Source organism: Giraffa tippelskirchi, chromosome 3, assembly GCF_054371585.1.
Source record: "Giraffa tippelskirchi isolate mGirTip1 chromosome 3, T2T-mGirTip1v1.2.pri, whole genome shotgun sequence".
NCBI classification, from domain to species: domain Eukaryota; kingdom Metazoa; phylum Chordata; class Mammalia; order Artiodactyla; family Giraffidae; genus Giraffa; species Giraffa tippelskirchi.
The window spans coordinates 6,718,383-6,735,945 of record NC_137277.1 but is presented as its reverse complement, the minus strand read 5'-3'; the positions used below and the strand labels follow the sequence as shown (position 1 = coordinate 6,735,945).

The following is a 17,563-nucleotide window of genomic DNA, read 5'->3' as shown; positions in this document are numbered from 1 at the left end:
CACCTGCCCCCTGGCGAGGGCCTCCCTGGTGCCAGGGAGCTCTGGACTTGGCCACTGCTCCTTCCTGTGCCGTTTAAGGTTCTGGCCCCGAAGAAGCCCTCTCCCCAGGGACCACAGGGAGAGGTTACCTTGGGCAGACTTTCCTAGTATCTCAGCCAGGAAGCCTGTGCAAGACCCTGGGCTCAGCAGCTCCTGAGACCCACAGCATCTGTGAGATCAAAGTGTGTTGTGGGGAAGGGTCCAGGGCAGATGAGGGTAGCAAGGGGGTAAGTAGCTTTGAGCGGGACTTTGGCTAGCTCTCCAAGTCGGCTTTGTTTGTGATGTTCGCAAGGGGTGGAAGAATTTTCAATTGGGAGAGAGAGAAAATGACTGGGAGGGTAGCTGAGGCTGGAGAGGGGTTATGGGAACAGGCGCTGGAGGTCAGATGGCCTTGGAGAGGAGAGGAAGGAGGGGGAGAAGGATGAGGGTTCAGACACAAGAGCTGGGAGTCAAGGGCCACGCTTAGTTGTGAAAGGAATGTCTGCAGCCTGGGAGTGAAGCAAGATGTAAGGGAGTGACTGATGCCAGCCGGAGGAAGAGGCTAGGTACTGGGCACGCCACTGAGATCCAGCCCAAAGCTGGCGGCCTGGAGAGAGAGCTGGGAGCAGCACTGCCTGGAGGCTGGATGAGAAAGGGGGAGGCAGGGCACAGCTGGAGTCTAAGGGAGGGACAGAGGAGGAGCCCAGGCCTCTGACAGGAGGCCAGAGGAGTTAGTTTAAAACAGGGTTTCTCACTTTAGCACTGTGATGTTTTGGCCAGATAATTCTTTGTTGCTGGGGGCCTGTCCTGTGCATTGTAGGACGTTTAGTCACATCTCTAGCTTCTATCCACTAGGTTGCCAAGTTGTGACAATCAAAAACGTCTCCAGACATTGCCAAATGTCTCCTGGTTGGAGGGTGGGCAGCAAAAACCCTCTCTGGTTGAGGACGTGCAGGTCTATCCTGAGTGCGCGATCACCTTGTTTTTCAGTGAAGTCCCTGGATGGGTGAAGGGCATGCTGACTGATAAAGGGGAGGCTGAATGCCAGCACGTGGGGTGGGTGGAGGGGAGAGGGGCAGGTGAAGGCATTCTCTGAGCCTGGTCCCGTGAGAGCACCCGTCTCTGGTGTGGCCTTGGGTGGCTCTGCTGAGTAGCTCCCACTTGCCTGTCCAGGTCCACTCCCCTCTCCTCCACCCTGCCCTTCTCTCTGGAAGCCCACAGCTCCTGGCCGGTGCTCTCTCCTCCTGCTGCAGCTCTTGCTACTTCTGGAACAGCTCCTTCTTTTTGCTCCTTCAGGGCCTAGGGTGAAAGTGGCTTCCAGTTGTTGATCGTCCCCCCCGGGGGTGGGGGGCGCTTCACCACATCCTTCATCCTGCCACACCTCTGCACAAAGTTCCTTCATTAACCTCTCTTCAATCAGCCCCTCTGAGCACGCCATCTGGTTCCTTCTGGGAGGCTGACTGATAGAGCAGTTTTGGACCCAAGCATCCCCCTTGGAAGGAGGCAGGCTTGGCAGCCTCCCCCGCCTACCGCTCTGCTATATGTTACTGATGCTCTTTTGAAATGCATTAGCAACTCAGAAATGGCCTTAAGGTCTGGGAATGCGATTAATCAAACTGCTAGTTCTCCACATGAAAAATGCAACATCAGAAAAGGCCCCCTTGCACACTCCTGGCTAATGATTAAAACCATCCTAATACAACCAGTGACTCACTGTTATTGATCTGGGCCTGAGTGGGGAACGGGGTGAAGTTAGAGGCCCTGGTACCAGACCTGGCTACAAAGCAGGCCCCCAAGAACACTCTATCACTTTGAGGCTTGATTTTCTGTTACTATGGGATTGTGACTGGGATTGACTGGGCCTTGAGAAATGAGGGGAGATGAGAGGAGTGAATGAAGCCCTTTGAGGGCTCTGCAGAGACCTAAGGTCTAATTTACAGAGACATATTGGAAGGGATAATATTTATGATGATGTTAGCTAACATCAATTCAGAACTTACGGCACATTTTTAACCTATGCTATCTAACTTAAAAATTATTTATTAGGCTTTGCCGGGTCTTAGTTGCAGCATGTGGGATCTAGTTCCCTGACCAGGGATCAAACCCTGGCCCCTGCGTTGGGAGTTCAGAGTCTTAGCCGCTGGACCACCAGAGAAGTCCCTATGCTATCTAACTTTAATCTTTACAAGAAATTGTTACTATTTCCCCCTCATATTGTGAAGATAAGCCTTAGAGAGATTAAACTTATCAATGTCATATAGCTTGTACGTGGAAGAAGAAAGATTCAAACCTGGTGTGTCCAACTCCAGAATTCCTGCTCTTAACCACCAGAGATACCATCTCTGGGTAGGGAGCACTATAGGGCTTTATAGGGTGTCTATCCTGAATTCCTTCTCCTCCCATGTGAGATGATAATACGGATAAAATGGAATGTTAAGACAAACTCTTCATGTACACCCATTATGTGCCTCGCAGTGTGCAAACTCTGGGGATAAAAGAGGGTGATTGGGCCCCAGTCTCCTGGAGCTTATTGTCTAGTGCAGGAATCGAGAAACCTTTCCAGTAAAATGTTAGATGGTAAATATTTGGGGCTTTGTAGATGATATGGTTTCTGTCACAACTACTCAACTACTCAGCTGTGCCATCAAAGTGCAAAAACAGCCAGAGACAATATGTAAAGAAACGAACATCACTGTGTTCTATGTTTTTTGCCATGCTGTGAGACTTGTGGGATCTTAGTTCCCCGACCAGGTGTCAAACATGGGTCCTGGCAGTCTTAGCACTGAGTCAGTCCTAATTACTGGACTGCCAGGGAAGTCCCTAAATTTTCTTTTTTTTAAATTTTATGTAATTTTCACATGTCACAGAATATTATTCTCTAGTTTTAGAAAAACCATTTGAGGATATAAGTCCTGAACTTGTGGGTTATACAAAGACAGGTGGTGAGAGGAATTTGTGCTACAAACCGTAGCTTGCCTACTCCTGGTCTGATGGGAGGAGCACAAAACATAATGACTTATTAGAAATCAGAGCAGTATTTACTTCTCAGTAAAGGGAAGTAAGTGGAAGGGAAGGGAAGGGAAGGGAAGTGTCTAGAAGGGGCAAAAGGAGCTCCTTCGAGTGCTGGTCATGTTCTACTTCTTGATCTAAGTCATGGTTACATGGTTACGTCTTGTGATGATTCATCAACCACCACACTTATGGTTTGTTCAGTTTTCTGTTCATCATACTTTGTAAAGAAAAAAAAAAATCTGCCATTCCAGTTCTACAGGGATCAAGCTATGAGCTACTGCAGTCACTCACCAACAATGTTCCCTGAGGGGAATTCACGACGGGGAAAAACAGGAAGGGTTCTGTGCTTTGCATGCTGTTGTTTTAGTCCCTAAATCGTGTCTGACTCTTTTTGGGACCCCATGGACTGTAGCCCTCCAGGCTCCTCTGTCCATGGGATCTCCCAGGCAAGAATACCGAAATGGGTTGCCTTTTCCTGCTCCAGGGGATCTTCCTGACCCAGGGATCGAACCCATGTCTCCTGCAGTGGCAGGTGGATTCTGTACCACTGATCCACCTGGGAAGCCCTGTGCTTTGGATATACTGGCCCCCAGATAGTTAAGTTATATAACTAAGGAAGAATTTCAGTGACCCCAGATTCTCGCATCTTCCCATACATGGAAAAGCACTAAAATCATTAACTCAAGATGTTTGTTCTTTGTGGTTAACAATCTTTTTATGCTTGATCACATGTTATTTCCAGCAAAAAAAGGCTCCTCCCTTACCTCTTTGAAGCAGTGTCTCAGAGTAATCTGAGAGGCTGTCTTCCTGGGCAACAGTCCTCAGTAAGGTCCCGGAATAAAACTGAACTCACAACGTGTACATTGTGCATTATTCTTTCAGCTGACAACGTCAAATAAAAAGATAACTTAAGAATGATAAAGCAGTGTAATAAGTAATGAGGAGCTGGAGTGTTGAGGGGACAAAAAAGGGCGCTAACCCTGCTTGGGAGACGACGGGTCAGGGAAGGCCTCTTCAAGGATGTGCTTGACAGGAGGGCACTTGGGGCGGGGGGTGGAGGAGGCGGCATCACGAGTATTGGGTCAAATGTGACTAGGGCTGTCATTTAAAAATTCAACTTGTTCATTATAAATTTTGGGCCTTAATTTTCATCTTTTAAAACATTGCATTACAATATTATTACCTCGATTCTGAGGGTTTTGGCGCCCTCTTAAATTTTGCACTCGGGGCCAGTGCAAAATTCGCCTTCGTCTATTCCAGCTTGTTGGAAGAGGGTGGGAGACCTGGCTCTGTCCTTAGTACGGAGGGCAAGACCCTCCTGCTGGTCCCTCATCTTTGTAAAGGGGAGGACGGTTACGCAACAAGATCACCGAGGTTTAAAATTCTTCCTGGCCCGACCTGGACTCACCTCTTCGGGGTCAGACCATGTACACGGCGCCGGAGAAAGTGGGGTAGTCAACGTGCCTCGAGAAGACCCTTTCCCCAGACTTCTAGATTTCATCTTTATTACCCAATGGGCGGAGAGGTGCGCTTGAACCCAGCTTGTGATTGGCTGGAACCGAAACGAACCGGGATAGGCTCTCAAAGGGGAACGGCGTCTTGCGTCATCAGCGTGCGACGCGAGCCTCTAGAGGGAGCAGATAAGTAAACTAAGCTCCTTTCTAATTGGCTTGCCCTTTCAGGAGGGTTGAAACAGCAATGGGGATTTGCTGTCCTCCAAGTCTAGGCTCCAGATAATTGGAGAAAGGGTGAAGACGGGAGAAGTTTATTGCGTCACTTACTGCCCGGAAGTCCTGGGGGGCGGGCCTTCAGTGGAAGGGGGTGGGTCGGGGAGGCGGGCCTTTCCCTGTGGGGCGGTGGGGATAGAGCCGCCACGCCGTGCGGTCCTGGAGCGTGAGAGGCGGGCTTGGGGGCGGGGCCGAGCCTGTGGGCGGGGCAGAGGAAAGGCTGGGGCGGGGCCAGGGGGCGGGGCCAGGGGGCGGGGCCAGGGGAGGGCGGGGCGGGGCCGGGCCCGGCGCGGGAGTGCGGGGCAGCCGGCAGAATCTGGTCTCCGGGCTGGTTCCTCTTCCCAGGCATGGCTCCGCGCTGTTGGCGCTGTTGGCGCTGGTGGCCCTGGTCGTCTTGGACTTGGACTCGGCTGCCTCCTTCCAGGAGCACCCAGAGTAGGAACAGGGCGCCTCTAGGGCTGGGTGGGTGTTCGGGGAGGCCTGCGAGTGATCCCGTGAGAAGTAGGAGCCGAGCCGGGGCAGGGCTGGAGAGGGGAGAGGGAGGGGACCAGGGCCGAGACTGGAGGGGTGCACTCATGTAGACGGGGTGGGGGCGGTGTCCAGGGGCAGATGACGGCCTGTGCGGCAAGGTGTGAGGCTCCTGGGGTGAGACGGGTCAACAAAGGTGCGAAGGGGAGACCATGATGTCCACAGGAGTGAGGAGTGAATGAGGGGAATAAGGAGGTCTGTGGGGCAGGAGGGAAGTCTAAGGCGAAACAGGGGTCTATATGGGCGATAGAGGGCTCTGTGGAAGGAGAGGAGTTAGAAGAGATAAAACGGGGCATTGTGGGGAGATCCACAGGGGCGAGATTGGGTGATACTGGGTCTGTTGGAAGATGTGGTAGTCTAGCTGAGTGGGTCGGGAAAACCCAGTAAGAAAAATTAAGCAGTGCTGAGCAGGGCAGCTTCAGGGGTGATGGGGAGTGTTGAGTAGGCTCTCTAAAGGGGGCTCTGGATGTGGGTGAGATGGGGGCTCTGGATGGACACACAACCTTTGGGGATTCAGGTGGAATAAGGGACCCTGGCAAACGTTGAAGCTTCGAGGAAAAAGAGAAGGCGGGTGCATATGAGGGTGAAGCCTGGGAAACTCTGTCTTCTCTTGAACACTTAAGTTGGGATTTGGCATGGGCGAGGGAGTCTTGATCTGACCTTCCGCCCCCATCCCCCTACCCTAGACTTCGGCCAGAACTTCTCCACACAGGAGCAGACCCCCCAGATCTGTGTGGTAGGCAGTGGCCCAGCTGGCTTTTACACGGCCCAGCACCTGCTAAAGGTAAGCGACTTCCCCCTGGTTCCTTTTCCCAAGATTCACCTGCTGCTCCAGTCCTAAGTACAAGCCCCACCCCTTTGGGTTTTAAAAGCATTCCTGGGTTCCTGATGGGGAGGAGACTCCCAGCCCATCTGGACAGGACACTTCCTACATACTTTGTCACCTGGGGCTCCCCACTCTAGCTCCTCAGCTTGGAGAGATGTGTGTTTGCCTCCTGGGTGGTGTTCAGTGGTCCGTGGCAGACAGTTGGCTATGCTTTCTTGGCCAAGTACTCCAGGGAGCTTACTCCAGACCTGCAGGATAAATTTGTCCTGCCCCTCATCTTCCCTTCTTTCTCCTCTCTCTCCTCTCTGTCCCCAGTATCCTGCATCTTGAGGCCATCCCCTCTACTCAAGGCCCTCTGTAACTTTAGGCACCTCATTGCACTCTCCTTGCCAATACTTCCAGCTCTCCCCATGCCATGCTGATTTTTCAGCCTGCTCTCCACTCACCATCCTACCCCTTCCCCCCACCCCATGGCCAGAGTCTCAAGGTTTATAGTACTAGCCTTGGCGGGCAGGGCCCCAAGGTTGCTAGTTACCCTTGAAATGTCGGCAGGCCTTGGTGGGGCGGGAGTCGGGGATGGGAGAGGGGTGCGGGTGAGTTCAGCTGACTGAGGCATAGGACAATGACCTTACTGTGGAGAGACAAGAGAAAGGATGAGTATATTAATTATACACCCTACTTAAAAAGTAGGGTGATCAACCTTCCCAGTTTGTCAAGGATGTGAGGTTTTCAATCTTAAAGCTGGGAGGGTCCTGGGGAGGCCAGAAAGTGACCTAAGCTAACCTTCCAAGCAGCACAGGTAAAAGAGCTAATTACAGTGAAGTGACCAGTTTGAGCCTGGTTAGGTGGGATCAGTAAGAAAGTGCTTCCTGGAGAAGGTGTGTTTGAGTTGCACTGAAGGAGGCTCCCAGGCTCTGGAGAGGGTCTCCCACATGTAGGGCTTCATTACAGGCCAGTTGCCATGTGTTACGACAGACCTGGGCACTGGGAGGGAGACCAGGGATCTTCCATGGCTTGTGTAAGGGGAGCTGTGTGAGCAGAGCCTGAAATTTGGGGAGAGGGGGCCTTCCAGGCAGGATTTTCAGTGCCCCTAGTGTGAACAAGATGACATCACCCTTATGGAAGAAAGTGAAGAAGAACTAAAGAGCCTCTTGATGAAAGTGAAAGAGAAGAGTGAAAAAGTTGGCTTAAAGCTCAACATTCAGAAAATAAAGATCATGGCATCCAGTCCCACCACTTCATGGCAAATAGATGGAGAAACAGTGGAAACAGTGGCAGACTTTATTTTTTAGGGCTCCAAAATCACTGCAGATGGTGACTGCTGCCATGAAATAAAAAGATGTTTACTCCTTGAAAGAAAAGTTATGACCAACCTAGACAGCATATTAAAAAGCAGAAACATTACTTTGCCAACAAAGGTCCGTCTAGTCAAGGCTATGGTTTTTCCAGTAGTCATGTATGGATGTGAGAGTTGGACTATAAAGAAAGTTGAGCATCGAAGAACTGATGCTTTTGAACTGTGATGTTGGAGAAGACTCTTGAGAATCCCTTGGACTACAAGGAGATCCAACCTGTCCATCATCCTAAAGGAAATCAGTCCTGAATATTCATTGGAAGGACTGATGCTGAAGCTGAAACTCCAATACTTTGGCCACCTGATGCGAAGATCTGACTCATTTGAAAAGACCCTGATGCTGGGAAAGATTGAGGGCAGGAGGAGAAGGGGACGACAGAGGATGAGATGGTTGGATGGCATCACTGACTCAATGAACATGAGTTTGAGTAAGCTCCGGGAGTTGGTGATGGACAGGGAGGCCTGGTGTGCTGCAGTCCATGGGGTCGCAAAGAGTCAGACACGACTGAGCGACTGAACTGAACTGAACTGAAGTGTGAACAAAGGCTCCTCCCTGTGCATACTTTCCATGTGGGAGGTACTGGGGGTGGGCACCAGGGCCAGTTACAAGCTGGTCCTTGCCCACTGGGAGCTTCAAGCTACCAGCTATGCTCCCGCAACAGGAACACGAGGCACTTTTAGGACAGTGGCACTTAGCTGAGTCAGGGACTGTCTGTACCGCATCTCATCGCAGCCTCAAGACAACTTGCGAAACAGGTGGCATGACATGACTCTTGCTTCAGAGGTGAGAATGCTGGGGCCGAGCAAGGCTGCCCAAGGCCCCTCCGCTGAGCAGGGAAGGCCTGGGTTCTGAGCATGGACTGACCGATGGCAGAGCCTGCCCTTAAGGTCCATGCTGGGGCGTTCAGTTATCAACCGCTGGACGCTGACATGATCCAGGCATGGCTTGGCACTGGAAACATGGGCATGAGCAGGACAGATATGGTGCCCATGCTCAAAGACCTGACAGTCTACTTGGGGGGTTGTGGATAGAGGAGAAGAAGGTTTACGTGATATTCTAGGATTCTGATGGGCAAGGGGGCACTGTGTACAGGAGGGACACCTTACCCAGCCAGAGGGGGTGATGTCCTTGATCAATGTCTAAAGGACAGAAGGAGGGGTGGGGGAGGAGGCCAGAGAGCCCCAGGCACAGAGAACTGTCTGACAAACATCCAGAGGAAAGAGAATGCAGGTTTGGGGATGGGCGAGTTCAGGAGGGTAGGAGGGTGGAAGGGTGAGAGCAGAGGCTGGAGGAGGTACACAGGCCCAGGTGCTGGGGACCTGGAAGCCCCTGAGCAGGTTGGACTCTGGCAGTTTCTCTTGGTGCCGTCCACCCCCCTCCCTCCATCAGAGTCCCCTGGAAGACTGGTGAAATGCACATTTCTGGGCCTAGTTTCCACCTAATCAGGCTGTGACTGGGGCCCAGGAATCAGCATTTGAAAACAACATGCCTCCCTTTTTCCTGAGTGCGCAGTTGCTACAGGTGGTTGGCTTCGCCAAAGGGCTTTAGGCGGGGGGTTGAAAGCACCCTCATTTCGATCTGGAGCTCTCTGCCTGCAGGGCGGGAGGCGGGGCTGGTGGCCAGGAGTGCAGTGGGAGCCACTGGGGTGGCAGTGGGGAGGATGGGGGTCTGATTGGACACAGTTGAGGGGAGTCAGAGAGGAACCCCAGCTTCTGGCTTGGGGTGGAAGGAAGCTCGGGAGCAGAGCGGGAGAGGTTTGGGAGAAGAGGGACTGGCTTCCATCCGGATCAGTGTGAGGTGTCTCAGATGAGCTGTCCAGGGGTCTCAGGCTTGGTAGGAGGGCTGGGCGGAGGAGAGTAGAATGTCATCAGTAAGTACACAGGAATTTGAGGTCATAGGAGGGAGCGATGACATCTCCCCAGGGAATGTGTCCTGGGTAAAGGGGAGGGGACCTCAGATTGGAAGAACCTCCACGAATATTCTTGTTAGAGAAGGAATAGAGCAAAGAGGACCTGGGAAAGAATAGCTAGAGGGATTGGAGGGACGGGTAAGAGCTAGGTGCCAATGCAGGAGACACAGGAGATAAGGGTTCAATCCCTGGGTAGGGAAGATCCCCTGGAGGAGGAAATGGCAACCCACTCCAGTATTCTTTTCTGGAGAATCCCATGGACAGAGGAGCCTGGTGGGCTACAGGTGGGGTCCCAAAGAGTCGGACACGACTGAAGTGACTTAGCACTCTTGTGAGAGCTAGGAAGGAGGGGGTTCCTGGAAGAGGAGTCCGGTCCTTTGAGAGAACCAGTGAACAAGTCCAGCAGGTTTAGTCTTATGGAGGTGGCCTTGGAGAGGGCCCTCCGACCTGGAGGGAAGGCTCCACAGCTGAAAAGAAGGAACGATAAGATGGGAAGGCAGATAGTGTATGATACTGACCTCCAGGCTAAACAGTTTTAACTTTGTCCCCTGGCCAGGCAGCCAGGGAAGGTTTGTGAGCCAGGCGGTGAGACACAGTCACCACAACAACCGCAGTGACAGTAATGACAGCTCTTGATTAAACACTCGCAGCGGGTCTCACCCGGGGCTGAGGGTGCAGGCCTTGCTCATTGCATCTGGAGCATCATGCCAGAAGGAATGTTCTGTGGTCCAGAGAAGTTAACAATCATTCCAGTGGCACAGAGTCAGATAGTGGTGGCGCTGGGTCAGGTCCCGCAGCTATTGACTCCAAAACTTCAGCTCTTCAAGGGCACAGCAAGGTCGGTGGGGCGGAGGGAGGTGGTTCTGGTGCTGCCTGTGGATGGCACAGACGGGGAGAGTCAGGAGGCACAGTGGGCAGTGGGGGGCCTGGACTTGGACACAGGCAGTGGGCTTCTCAGGTGGCGCTAGTGGTCAAGAACCCACCTGCCATGGCAGGAGACATAAGAGACACGGGTTCGATCCCTGGGTCGGGAAGATCCCCTGGAGGAGGAAATGGCAACCCACTCCAGCATTCTTGCCTGGAGAATCCCATGGACCAAGGAGCCTGGCGGGCTACAGCCCATGGGGTCCCAGAGTCGGACACGACTGAAGCGACTTAGCACGCAAGACACTTGGCCCCACCAGCCACTGCCCTCTTCCCCAGCACCACTCCCAGGCCCACGTGGACATCTACGAGAAACAGCTGGTGCCCTTTGGCCTGGTGCGCTTTGGCGTGGCGCCCGACCACCCCGAGGTCAAGGTGGGTGTCTCTGGACTCAGAGCAGGGGTTAAGAGACTTTGGTCAAGATGTGGGGGTGGGGGAAGGCTCCCGGACCTCATGGGATGACCCCAGGATCTCTGGAGGGGGCGATACCCCAAGCATTGTGGGATGAGGGTGGCACTGCCATGGGCCCTGGAGCTGCCCCACCCTCTAACCCCTCCCCTGCCGGGCCTGGCAGAATGTCATCAACACCTTTACACAGACGGCCCGCTCTGACCGCTGTGCCTTCCATGGCAACGTGGAGGTGGGCAGGGATGTGACTGTGCAGGAGCTGCGGGACGCCTACCATGCCGTGGTACTGGTGAGTGCAGGCGGGTGGGCGGGGGTGGTGGCTGAGGGGACGCTATGGAGAAGGAGCTGGAAGGAGGCCATTGGGAGCCTGGGGGATGGGCTGCCCGGCTCCTTAGCTGCTGCTGAGGCCTCTGGGTCTGTCCTCAGAGCTATGGGGCAGAGGACCATCAGGCCTTGGATATCCCCGGTGAGGAGCTTCCCGGTGTGTTCTCTGCGCGGGCCTTCGTGGGCTGGTACAATGGGCTTCCTGAGAACCAGGAGGTGAGTTTGGGGAGCACTCCCCCGGCCTCTTCCACCCCACTCCTTAGCCAGCTCTTGGCTCCCACAGCTGGGGGGAAGGGGCAGCCACAGGCCTGGGAGGCGGCCGGTGAGATGAGATGTGACATATCAGGCTGGCCGTAGGGGGAGGCCTCTGGGAAGAGGGAGTGATGGATGGTAGGGGAGGGACCTGGGTTGAAGCTCGGGTGGGGGGTGGACTTTCTGAGCACGGAGGAGCCTGAGGCTGAGACCAGCCTGACTGAGGCCCAGGCTGGGTGAGCCTCATCCCGACCTATGCCTTCCAGCTGGCCCCGGACCTGAGCTGTGACACAGCCGTGATTCTAGGGCAAGGGAATGTGGCTCTGGACGTGGCCCGGATCCTGCTGACCCCACCTGAGCACCTGGAGGTGAGTGGGTAGGTCAGGGGCTGGAGGGGTGGGAGTGGGGGGTTACACCAAGGAGAGGAGGCCCCTGCCTGCAGGGTTTGGGCCTCATCCCTTCATGCTGAACTCAGCGCCTGCTTCCCCACAGTGCCGGGCAGAGGCCTTCTAAAAGGCGGCTTTATCTTATGCCATTTCCTCATCACTTTCTGCAGCTACATAGGCTTTTTAAAAGGAAAAGTTTTCCGTGTACACATACCACGCCCCCTGCTCAGAACCCGCTCAACACACCTCCTATGTGTGTGTGCCTGCTAAATCACTAAATTGTGTCCGACTCTCTGCGACCCAACCACTGTAGCCCACTAGGCAGCTCTGTCCGTGGAATTCTCCTGGCAAGAATACTGGAGTGGGTTGCCATGCCCTCCTGCAGGAGAAGTGAAAGTCGCTCAGTCATGTCTGACTCATTGAGGCTGTATAGTCCATGGTATTCTCTAGGCCAGAACACTGGAGTGGGTAGCCTTTCCCTTCTCCAGGGGATCTTCCAGACCCAGGGATCAAACCCAGGTCTCGCACATTGCAGGTAGATTCATCTTTAATTAATTTTTTAAAATAATTTCATTTAGTTTATTTTTGGCTGTGCTGGATCTTCGTTGCTGTGCAGACTTTCCTCCAATTGCATTGAGCAGGGGCTACTCTCTAGTCGTGTGAGGGTCTCTCATCTCGGTGGCTTCTCTTGTCTCGGAGCACAGGCTATAGGGTGCGTGGGCTTCAGTAGTCGCAGCTGCCGGGCTCTAGAGCGCAGGGTCAGTGGTTGTGGCTCACGGGCTTAGTTGTTCCGGAGCACGTGGGATCTTCCTGGATCAGGAATTGAACCCATGTCTCCTGCATCAGCAGGCGGATTCTTTATTACTGAGCCACCAGGGAAACTCACCTGTATTCATCGTTTAGTTCTTGGTTCAGTTGTTCCTTCCTCCAGGAAGCCTTCCAGGACCACCCTGAATAGGTCTACTTCCCTGTAATACCCTCCTTCCGTAGACTTGGCTACTTCTTGTTCCGAAGTATGTTGTCACCACTGCAATGTTACACTTATTAATGAATATTTGATAAGCCTGTCTCCCCCCAGATCAGAAGCTCTGTGAGGGCCGGCACCATGTCTCTTGTTCACCGTTGACAGTGTCTGCTATGCCCCTTGCACACTTGGTAAACACATGTTGAATGAAGATCGTCGGCCTGGTTTGCTACTCAGTTCAGTTCAGTTGCTCAGTTGTGTCCGACTCTTTGCGACCTCATGCACTGCAGCACACCAGGCTTCCCTGTCCATCACCTGCTCCCAGAGCTTGCTCAAACTCATGTCCATCTAGCTGATGATGCCATCCAACAATCTCATGCTCTGTCGTCCCCTTCTCCAGCCTTCAATATTTCCCAGCATCAGGGTGTTTTCCAGGGAGTTAGTTCTTCACATTATGTGGCCAATGTATTGGAGTTTCAGCTTCAGCATCAGTCCTTCCAATTAATATTCAGGACTGATCTCCTTTAGGATGGACTGGTTTGATCTCCTTGTAGTCCAAGGGACTCTCAAGAGTCTTCTCCAACACCACAGTTCAAAAGCTTCAATTCTTCAGCGCTCAGCTTTCTTTATGGTCCAGCTCTCACATCCATACATGACTACTGAAAAAACCATAGCTTTGACTGGACAGACCTTTGTCCGCAAAGTAATGTCTTTGCTTTTTAATATGCTGTCTAGGTTTATCATAGCTTTTCCTTCAAAGAGCAAGCGCCTTTTAATTTCCATCTGTACCGATTTTGGAGCCCAAGAAAATAAAGTCTGTCACTATTTCCATTGTTTCCCCATCTGTTTGCCATGAAGGGATGGGACGGGTTTGCTGCTAGTTGGAACCATCTGCAGAATTGGCGGCAGTGCTCTGTTTGGCCACCAGAGGGGACAGTGTTGCCATTTCAGGCTGCCAACCTTCTCACCGCCCAGGGTCTGGACACCAGCAAATGGAGAGTCCCCTTCCGCTGTCATTTTCCAGTGACTTTAAGGTCTTCCTTTTGTGCCAGAAAACGGACATCACTGAGGTTGCCCTGGGAGCCCTGAGACAGAGTCGGGTGAAGACGGTGTGGATCGTGGGCCGACGTGGACCCCTGCAAGTGGCCTTCACCATAAAGGTGCTGGGGTCTGAGGGACAGGGGCCAGGGTCCCTTGGGAGGCATGGCAGGGCAGAGCTGCCTGGGGTGGACGAGGGGGAGCCAGGCAGGGCCCCCTGGGGCCCAGTGCCTTCCGTGGTGGTGGGTGGTGGTGGTGTCTCCCCTGGGCTGGGCTCTGGGGTGGGCTCGGGAGTGGACAGCGCTCTGGACCTGACCCTCTCCCCCACTGCCCACCCCACCCCCAAGGAGCTTCGGGAGATGATTCAGTTACCAGGAACTCGGCCCATGTTGGATCCTGCGGATTTCTTGGGTCTCCAGGACAGAATCAAGGGTGAGGGGCCCTGGCCTGGCCCCCCAGCTCACTAGGAGGGAATGGTCTAGGTCAGAGAGGGCTGGGGGGGAGGGAATATGAGGAAAGGGCTGGAACCCGGACACCGCCCTGAGATATCCTGCATTGCTAACAGAGGCCGCTCGCCCGAGGAAGCGGCTGATGGAACTGCTGCTTCGAACAGCCACGGAGAAGCCAGGGGTGGAGGAGGCTGCCCGCCGGGCATCAGCCTCCCGCTCCTGGGGCCTCCGCTTCTTCCGAAGCCCGCGGGAGGTGCTGCCTTCGCCAGATGGGCGGCAGGTGGCAGGCATCCGCCTGGCAGTCACCAGGCTGGAGGTGAGTCTCCTGTTATCCAAAGACACCCCCATTCTCAAGTCTCCCTACCCCACAGCCTGGTGTTTCCCACACTCTCCCCACAGGGCATCGGTGAGGCCACCCGGGCAGTGCCCACTGGGGACGTGGAGGACCTCCCTTGTGGGCTGGTGCTGAGCAGCATTGGGTATAAGAGCCGTCCCATCGACCCCAGTGTGCCCTTTGACCCCAAGCTTGGGGTCATCCCCAATATGGAGGGCCGGGTTGTGGATGTGCCAGGTGAGAGGGTGTGGAGGGGGCTGGACAGGGAGGCTGGTGTCTCTCAGGGCTGTTTCACATTCATTCCTTCGTCGGGTGACATGCATCGAGAAACTGTTCTGAGTCAGGCCTTGCCCCAAGACCCACCCGCCTCCTGGCCCTACGAGAAGTCCCCAGTGTAGCTGAGATGCCCACTCGTATGTCTGGTTATTAAATCGGTCAGGGTACTGAGGCCTACTCTGGGCTAGGCCAGGGCTGAGACTAGAGATTAAGCAGCAGCTTAGCCCTTGTCCTCTGCAGATTACCAGCCTGCTTAAGTATCCACATGTGCGATGTGCTCAGTCATTTAGTCCTGTTCCACCCTTTGTGACCCTATGGACTGTAGCCCGCCAGGCTCCTCTGTCCATGAGGATTCTTTGGGCAAGAATGCTGGAGTGGGTTACCATGCCCTCCTCCAGGAATCAAACCTAGGTCTCCCGCATTGCAGGTGGAGTTTTTAATGTCTGAGCCACCAGGAAAGCCCAAATAACCACACACCTATCTAGTTATTAATTCATTCAGTCAGTGTTTACTGAGAGCCTGCTGAAGCAAAGTGGCAGAACCCGGCTCCTACAGGGAGCTCCAAGATACAGGGACACTAAGGTGTAAGGTGGGGGGCAGCGTGTGGTAAGAACACCTGGGTGTGTTTGGGGAAGAACTGAGGGCCGTGGGCAGAAGACAGAGTGGGCCCAGCTGATGGATGCTGGGGGGCCATCCTCCCAGCATGTGTGTCCTGGGGCTCAGGGTGCCCAGCCCAACTTGCCGTTCCTTCGCCCTCTGTCACCCCCACACCCCCAGGCCTCTACTGCAGCGGCTGGGTGAAGCGGGGACCCACGGGTGTCATCACCACCACCATGACCGACAGCTTCCTCACCGGCCAGATTCTGCTGCAGGACCTGAAGGCTGGGCACCTGCCGTCTGGCCCCAGGCCGGGCTTTGTGGCCATCAAGGCCCTGCTGGGCAGCCGAGGTCTGGGCCCCATGTGAGCTCCCGGGAGACGGGAGTGGGGTGTGGGAAAGGTCCCTGGGCTGGAAGGAGGCTGCTCCCAGCTGGGGCGGGGGAGCAGGTGGAGGCCCTGAGCCATCTTCCCTCTGCCGCAGGGGTCTGGCCCGTGTCTTTCTCAGACTGGGAGAAACTGGATGCTGAGGAGGTGTCCCGGGGCCAGGCCTCGGGGAAGCCCAGAGAGAAGCTGCTGGATCCTCAGGAGATGCTGCAGCTGCTGGGGCGCTGAGCCCAGATCCCAGCCCGGCCCGGCGCAGAGAGAAGAGGAGGGTGTGCCCAGATCCCAGCGTGGTTGGAGAGGAGGAGGCATGCTGGGCAGCGGAGAGGCGTCGAGGTCAGCCTGAGCGGGACTCTGCACCCCAGCCGCATCGCCTGCCCGTCCTGGCATAGGGCCCTGGCTGCCTCTTCTTCAGGGGCGTGGGAGCACTTTCTTGAGCCAGAACGTCACTCCTGTTGGTGTGGGTACCTTTCAGCAAGGAGATAACTTTAGTTAGGGATGGAGGCAGGTACAGGCTGACCTCCCTCCCTCCTGTCTCTCTCCTGCTGGACTGTGGAGGGTCCCCAGGTCAGGAATATGCTGGAAATAAAGCACCTGCCACCGAGGGTCACTGGTCCGTGTGCGTGACTTCTTTCGAGGCCCAGGGTCACCTTCCGGCCGCAGCTCCCCTCCAGTCGCCAGGTGGCGCTGCAGAGCCAGCTCCCTGCCCCCGGGGGGCCGGTGGGGTTTGGCAGCCCCGCCTGGCGCCCACCCGTCTTCCTAGCTTGGCCCTGCTGCTGCGGCCGACCTGCCTTCTGCCCGCCCTGCAGGCACCCTGTGACTCCAGCCTGCCCGTTCCGCTGGCCCTCCTGTCGGGTCCCCTCCCTGGTTTGTCTCCAGTACAACCAAGTGCAAGACAAAAAGTGGGAGCCGTGGGGCCGCTTGCCCCGCGCGTCTCTATGGCCCCTCGGACTGGTCCGGGGCCCCCCGCCCTCACTCCCAACGCCTCCCCGCCTTGTTGCTTTCCAGCCAGATAGACAGGTCTTTAAAAGATAGCACCCCATTGTCCCTAGCGTGTTCATCATCTTTTCCCCAGCCCCCCAAGCTGCCGGCCTCACTTTACAGACTGGGGGGAATCCTCGAAATTAACCAGCCCAAGGTCACACACCCAGTGAGCCTGAGGCTCGAACCCAGGGCCCCGGGCAGCCTGTTTTTTCCGAGGCTGTGGGGTCTGGGGACACAGGGAGAAGGGACACGCCGGCGGGGTGGGCCGGCTGGGGCGGGGCGGAGGCGGCGGGCCCCGGTGGGGCGGGCCCGCGCGGGTGGCGGCGGCGGCGGCCAGCCTCCTACACAGCCGGCTGGCGAGCCCCGGGAGCCGGAGGCGCGGCGCGCCGCCCAGCCCGGGACGGAACCCGGCGCCGAGCGAACCACGGGAGGGGCGCGGGGGCGGGCCCGGCCCCAGTCCGGCAGGCCGCGCCACGGTCACGGGCCCCGCAGGCGCCCCTGCCCAGGCGCCCGCCGAGCTAGGACAGCGCGCCAGCGCGCGGAGCCGAGGCGCCTTGACATGCACCGCGCGGGAGGCGGCCGGCGCGGGCTCTGGGCGCGGGCGTAGCGCCCCTTCCTCCCGGTGAGTGGCGGGTGGCGAGCGGGGGGCGCAAACTTCGCCGCCAACTTGGGGGTGGGCTCCGGCGTCTCGCGGGCAAGGACGGCGGGGACAGACGCGGGGCACCGGGGAGAGTCTGGCGGGCTCTAGGAGCCCGAGGGTGGTGGAGCTAGGGGGCCGGGACCTGGGGCACCCGGCCTGGGGGTTCAGACCCAGGCGGGCGGGGACGAGGTGTGGGAGAGAGGCCGAGGTGCCAGGCGCGCGCGGCGGAC

At 55.8% G+C, this 17,563-nt stretch overlaps 1 protein-coding gene across 19 annotated transcripts; it reads left to right on the top strand.

The window, feature by feature from the left end:
* Window positions 1–4,621: 4,621 nt before the first annotated feature.
* On the top strand, window positions 4,622–16,319 carry FDXR (ferredoxin reductase). Of its 19 annotated transcripts, none has more exons than XM_081575167.1 (13): window positions 4,622–4,674; window positions 5,103–5,192; window positions 5,972–6,069; window positions 10,579–10,674; window positions 10,874–10,996; window positions 11,134–11,247; window positions 11,550–11,651; window positions 13,686–13,793; window positions 14,019–14,103; window positions 14,237–14,436; window positions 14,520–14,691; window positions 15,508–15,678; window positions 15,810–16,319. In XM_081575167.1, exons 2-13 carry the CDS (start codon window positions 5,105–5,107, stop codon window positions 15,938–15,940), a joined length of 1,488 nt encoding a protein of 495 aa, XP_081431293.1. In that variant the 5' UTR covers window positions 4,622–4,674; window positions 5,103–5,104; the 3' UTR covers window positions 15,941–16,319. The 19 variants fall into 19 exon arrangements, with proteins under 19 accessions (XP_081431293.1, XP_081431303.1, XP_081431306.1 ...); XM_081575177.1 differs by having other exon boundaries at window positions 4,640–4,674; window positions 15,834–16,319; XM_081575180.1 differs by lacking the exon at window positions 4,622–4,674 and adding an exon at window positions 4,687–4,778 and having other exon boundaries at window positions 10,898–10,996; window positions 15,834–16,319.
* The last annotated feature ends 1,244 nt before the right edge of the window (window positions 16,320–17,563 follow it).